The following is a 6,662-nucleotide window of genomic DNA, read 5'->3' as shown; positions in this document are numbered from 1 at the left end:
TATATATATAGTAAGCTTAAAAAAAAAAACCAAAAATACACATTTAAGTATTTAAACTCCCTCTTTCTACTCAACAAGGAAACCTAAGTAAATATGAGATATACATACTCACTCTTCTCTTACCTATTATACCAAAGGAGTAAAAGGAAAGTTGTTTTCCTAAGAGGTCCATGCTCTTCTGCAGCGGGGTTTTTGGTGCCTTGACAAATCAGAAAAGGCTGTCACCACAACGGGCAAAACTTAGCTAAGCCGCCTAGGTGCTGGAGAACGTTGTATGCAGGAAGGACCCGTGCCAGGTCTGGCATACGCAACTCTCCCTTAAAGTAATTACCATCCCTTTCAAAGAGGAACGGGATTGGGACTGTAAGCAATGTCTAAACTCGTAAAGCAAAGAATATAAGGGAAAGTCTGTTCTCCCCGTCAGCTTTCTCCAATGTGCTCCCTCACATTTCCAGTATTCCACCTTACTGTAGTCACAGAAAGGCTAGTGTTAGTTACCCAAATCTTTTTATTCTAGTGGTCCCCTGGGGATCTCCTAACTGCTTTCACTGCCAACCTTCTTCGGATTATTTTAAACAGTAAATCAAATACTAGAGGACCGTGAGCAGGTTACCTTGAGAAATCCAGGTGATTTGGGGAGAATAAGACATTTGTAGAATGAAACTTTTGATATATATATGAAAGTTGTTTACTTTTTTTAAAAGATTTATATTTACTTATTTGTACAAACAAGTACTGGGGTACAGACCAAAGGTGCAGGCTAGAGGGGAGGTAAGAGAATTCACTGGAGGCAAAGTGGGGAGCAGAACAGGCAGATCTACCAAAATACACTGCCGAGGGGAGGAGGGAGAGACAGGAGATGTGTGCTGCGCCCTGTGGGTCGGCTCCCTGACCGGGGATCAAACTGAGAGACCTGATGTTCAATATCCTTAAACAAGAATATATTCTAGGTTATTTCACTCTGTAATCTTTCCCCCTCTGCTTACTTGAATTATGCAAAGTTGAAATTTTGGACAGAAAATATGTTGTGAGGTACACAGAAGCTAATTAATAAAGCTAATTTCTAAAATGAATAAAGCCCTATAGGTAACTGTAAACCCTTTTCTTCTACAAACCAAAAATAAGTATCTAAAGGTGTTATATTAGCAATGTCAATTTAAGTCCTTTCAATTACAGGTTTCCCAACTATGTGAAACTCACAGGAAAAGTGAGTGGTATTCTGAACAAAGTAGACCTCTCAAAACACATAAAATAATGTGACAATATTCTCTTTTCAGATTTGCAACTCATACAGCACTAACAAAGTACTCTACCTCTTCTGCTTGCATCATTTTGAAAACTTCCCCAAATTCAGAATTTTCTCCTGTTCCAATAACAATACCCTAAAGAAAAAAACAGGAAGATATATGTTTACACTTACATGGAATCATCTCTCTCAACCAAAAAAAATAAAATCCCTCATTCATTTTCTCTTTAGTCTTGCCCACTGTCATGTGTCATGTATATATCCAAGGTCACCTGACAGGTTTATCTCTGATGTTCATCACTATTTATGCTCTATGACTGAATGATGCTTTTCATACTTGTAGAATATTAAGATGTCACAAAGTAAAATGATGAAATGAATCAATAGGTGAATAATATGTCAAGTCAGAATATTACATATTACATATTATATTACTATAAATTAAAGTTTTGTTTATCCAGCAATGATATCCATGAGGCATGGTTTCTATTTTTAAAAAAAGCTCAGGCTCTGAGGACTACACTTTTAAAGGCTGCACTATCTCAGCAGTGACAGAACTGGGCACAGTAACTGTGGGCATATAATCTCTCAGGGACATAGCTCTTCCATGGGCTCACAGAGCTGCCAAAGGTTGGGTTCAGTTCTGTCGTTTGTCATATATTTTGAAAAAATTTTAAAAAGCAAACTTTGGTTGAATCAAAGGAACTGCTACTTTCAAAACAAGAAAAACAATGACCTTTGCTTTGCCACATCTGACCAGGGTCCCCATGAAGGCAATGTTACTTCTTGATGCAAGAGCTCCATTAGTTGCGGCCGGCTGAGGAGCAGTCACCTTTGAACAAGGTGTTGTCTCCCCTGTCAAGCTGGACTCATCAACGGAAAGATCCACAGCCTTGGGGAACAAGAAACATTCCAATGAGTTCAAGCTTGAAGACTCCGTGCTACAGTTAGCATCTATAAAGTGTGGAACTATTACTTCTTCAAATGTTCCCTTTCTACTAAGTCTCCAAATCTTTCATTCTATTCATCAGTCTAAGAAAAGGCCAGACATAAGTACAACTGTATTTTAAAAGAACAAAGTTCAACATGCAAAGTAGAATGCTATACCATGAAGCAAGATTAGCGTAAATTTCAAAATACAGCTATGGAAAAGGAGACATCATCTCAGACAATCATTATTTAAAGGAAGCACAAATCTCATGATACGCTTGATTTTAGCCAAAAGGCGGAGAAGCGATACAAATCTCATCGTAAATAGTATTTCCTAATTTTGCCATGCTCCAAAGTTCTGAAAATGTGTTTAGCAGACTAAAAACTTGCTGTGACAAGAAAAACAGATACAAATGAATAAAGGGTATGGAAGGTACTGAGAAAGAAATCATTTCATTATTTCCAGTTGAATTTTCATGAAATTCTTCTAGTTGTATTTTCCCTACATTTATCCAAAATACCTATCAGCAATAATCAGGTATGTATTTAAATGTTTCTATGCAGACCATGAGTATCATATTATCTTCCAACTCTGCAAGACTTCCATTTTGAGGGTTTTGCTCAACATAATTAAGTGTTCACCTGCCCAAACGCACAACATAATCAAGCATGCAGGGGAAACACTGTAGGTACGACCTCGCTGTTTCTGAAAGGATGGCCTGCGTGACAGCAATTCTGCGGATGCCGATGGGAATCATGTGCAGTATCACAGATGACAGCTAGACAGGCATACACACACAAAATGGGGGCATGCACATGAACTAAGACTTTAAACAGCTCCCCCAATTGCAGTGCCTCTGAGAACTTCTAATCCACTAGCATGAATGCTCAGCAGGAACAGACAGAGCAGAGGGTGTCAAAGCATGGTCTCAGCAGGACCAGCTGCCCTCTTACACCTCGCACTTGTTAGAACTCACATTCCCGTTCACAGCACCAGAGAGGGTGAATCTCCAGTGATTCGAGAGAAGCCAAGGAAAAGGTTTGCCGCACATTCTGATGCTTTTCATTCCAGAAGCACCTAACAAGGACTCTAAGTAGCTGTGTGCCATCTACAGAAATCCTCCTGAAAGGATAAAGTGTGTATTTTCCCTTTCCCTTTGAAGAGTTTTTACTTTAAACACTGTAAATATTACACAAGGATAAATACTAACATGAGGTAGTTGTCCACAGGAGTAAAGTGATTTTTTTAAAAAGAGAGGAAGAGCATGGCTTTTTTGGGGGTGCCACTGTTGAGCTCTTCAATGTCAGCCTTAGCAGAACAAAAACCATTTTAAAAAATAAGATTTAAAGTCAACACAGGCCTTTCTACAGAAAAGAGGCATGCCATTTTTAGCACAATGTTAATCAGCCTTGTCTAGCTCTAGAGAAAGGGGTGCTGGATCCTTATCTTTCTTCCTAAAAATTTGTAGAACTTTATCAAGACTATGTTACTAATGAAACTCATCTACTAAATCCTACAATGTAGGAAACTACACAGATTGTCCTCTTGTCAAACAAGAATGTTTTCTGAGTTAGAAGTTATCTCGCTTAGTGGTGGCTGCAAGTCTTCACAAGAGGCAGTCTTGAGAGGGTAAGTAAAGGAGGTCATATTTAAGGGTGATATTTTAAAACTTTGGCATATCTATTACAGTTTAATAAGTCACAATTTAATTCATCTAAAAAGAAAGTATTAGTCATTTATTCACTGTACTGAGAGAAAAATAGAATTAAATAAAAGAATCGGCCAGCTCCATGCCTTCTAGCCAAAAGTTTAGCCATTAAAACTTCAGAACCCCTAATGAATAGGGAAAGTGATTATATTTACTTTCTCTTCCTCAGGCACTCTGGTGGAGGTGTGAATAAAACACAACACAGTTCAAAAGCCAGGTTATAAATGAGAATCAAGATGCATACATAATCTCCAATTAATATTTATCACCTACAGAATAAAAAATGGTTGAAAAATAAAAAAGCAGACAGAAGAGAAAGTAAATGCTAAACCCACAAAGGTTTCCTGGCAATGAATGACATTTCAAAAAGTAAGGTTAATGTGAAATAACTGGCATTGAAATCAGTTCTTCAAACAAACAGCTTGGCGTTTTGTGCACTGCTAAGACAAACCCCTCACTAGTCTAGAATTAAAAGCAAATCTGAAACGAATTTCTTTTCCCAGAAAAGAATCTTCCAAAATATTCATCAGCAGCTGGCTAATGATGATAAAATGTCTTACATCTCTCAAAAACTAAGGTTCTTCTTACTCTTTATTAAAATGAAGGCAAATGTAATTCAAATTCTTCATGAGCTCTATCTCATTAACAATCAAACCCCAAAACAAGTGTAACAAATTACTGAAAAGGCTGCATGCAAGGAATTTTACCCATGGTAAATGTGTCCACAATTTATTAATTTTCTGACTTGCATACATAGATTGAAACTTGATCAAGGTGTGAAAAACGTAAAGGTCATCATTGGGTTAATGATTTCTGAAACAGTGCACTAATTCCACTTAAAAGGAAACAAACTTCAGAAACGGATCTACTTTTGTTAACAGTCCCTCCCTATCAACATGAAATGGGAAGCTTCAAGACACTAACTCAGGTTCACTGTCTTTTTTAGGCCCATATTGTCTTTTTTAATTCTCATGGCTCAGTGAGGAAAAAAATGTTTTCTCTTCAGCCTTTCAAACATGCATAGCATTCCTCAGTTTACAACCGCTTCTAAATCACTGACTATAAAAACCAGACATCAAAACAATAACCTCTCTTCTACTCTTCAAAGAGAACAAGTGCTCCCTAAGCCTAAGAATAGTGTGTTTTTCTAAGCTGTGTGGTCACATTACTACTGCTGAAATATGCACGTTCTACAAGGCCAACACAGTGGTAATGCATCCGTTTTTAGTGAGAGAGACTAGGAATGCTCCTCGATTCCACAAATGCACCATATAATTTCTCCAACATTCCACTCAATTTCTCAACATCTAATTTAGTCTCCACTTTTAAGATATTTACAGATTCTCTTCAATAAGTCTCTGCACTTATGTGTCATAATTAAGACACTTTTAAAAGTAAAGTGTCAGTGGTAAACTAGAGAGAAGGGCAACAACATACTATAAAATCAGTTTGTTCACCAAAAAAGAAAAGGGATTAATGGCAACATGAAGCTTACAACTCAGGAACATTTGTCACAGATCCTGGTGGAGCAAGGCACTCAAAGGATCACTGCTGGCAGAAACTGATAGAATGAACTATGGAATCAAAAAGTGCTTCATGACAAAAAAGGCAACTTAATTTCAGGAAGAAAAGGTGTGATACTTTTGTTTACTTGCCTACTGTCTCTTATTCCAGAGATGTAGCAATAGCCAAGGAGATGGCTATTGTGTTCCTGACATGGCTTACCGCTGGTCGGGGGGCTAATCTGGACCTTGTTCTTAAAATATTGTAGTTGTAGACTTTGGCTTTTCTTGTGTCTTATCTGATTAACAGACAAACACATCAAATACTTACCTATCTTAAGGGGTACTCAATTTAAAAAGATGTCATTTGTGACAACGTGAAGGTAGGGGAGGAGTGAGTGAGCTGTATAGGAGAAAATTTTTTGTTTGCTATTAATGTTGGTATCACTTCAAACTGCATAAAATTTAGGGTAGCAACTGTAATTCCCACCAAAACCAGTAAGAAAGTAAGATAAATATATAGAAAAGGGGATTGAGAAGGGAGCCAAAGTATACTTTAAAAAAACATAATAAACGGGGAGAATGGTGGAATTAAAGAACATAAAGCCTTCTCCACCAGGAAGCACTTCAAATGTAAATAGATTAAACTCACCAATTGTGTGGCACTGCCAGGCAATGGAATTATTATTTGGCAACTCAAAGTCAGGAAACACTGATACAAACTACAACATAGATGAACCTTCAAAACATAAGAAAGTAAAAAAGCCAGACAGGAAAGAGTACAGTCTACAATGCACTTAGAAGAACTGCCCAAAACCATCAAGCGGTACAGACAAAGCCAGCAGGTCAGTGATTGGCAGGGTCTGCTAAAAGGCACAGTTTCCTTATGGAAAATGAGAATGTTCCAATATTAGACTGTGATGATGGCTGCAGAACTCTATTCCCAAAAACCACTGAATAGTACTTTTTAAACATACACATCATAAGAAACGTGAATCTAATAAAGCTATTGGAAAGGGGGAAAAAAACCACTGTGTATGTGGTGAATGGACCGGAACTTTTGGCACAGACCATGAGCAATTTAGGAATGCAGAATCTCACCCCCAGACGTGACAAAACAGAATCCAAGTGATTCCTATGCAAATTAAAAATTAGGATACACCGTCCTAGAGTAACTATACCATAGTGAGAAAACCCTGAGGTCTGAAAATCCTAAGTGGCTTGCCTAAGCCCAAATAATCGATTCACTTTCTAAGCAGCCACATTTTATTATCT

At 37.7% G+C, this 6,662-nt stretch overlaps 1 protein-coding gene across 1 annotated transcript in view; it reads right to left on the bottom strand.

Annotated features, from left to right (window-relative positions):
- Positions 1–6,662, bottom strand: part of ATP2C1 (ATPase, Ca++ transporting, type 2C, member 1) — a 105,521-nt gene that overhangs the window by 34,367 nt on the left and 64,492 nt on the right. Inside the window, exons 8-10 of the mRNA XM_012732077.1 lie at positions 1,983–2,138; positions 1,314–1,382; positions 124–199 (exon numbers count right to left, since the gene is read on the bottom strand). Coding sequence (XP_012587531.1) covers positions 124–199; positions 1,314–1,382; positions 1,983–2,138 — 301 coding nt within the window. The remainder of the gene's footprint in view (positions 1–123; positions 200–1,313; positions 1,383–1,982; positions 2,139–6,662) is intronic.

The sequence above is a fragment of the Condylura cristata genome, unplaced genomic scaffold (assembly GCF_000260355.1).
Source record: "Condylura cristata isolate star-nosed mole 26May11 unplaced genomic scaffold, ConCri1.0 scaffold00033, whole genome shotgun sequence".
In the NCBI taxonomy this organism is placed as follows: Eukaryota; Metazoa; Chordata; class Mammalia; order Eulipotyphla; family Talpidae; genus Condylura; species Condylura cristata.
This window is presented reverse-complemented; position numbering and strand designations above follow the sequence as displayed.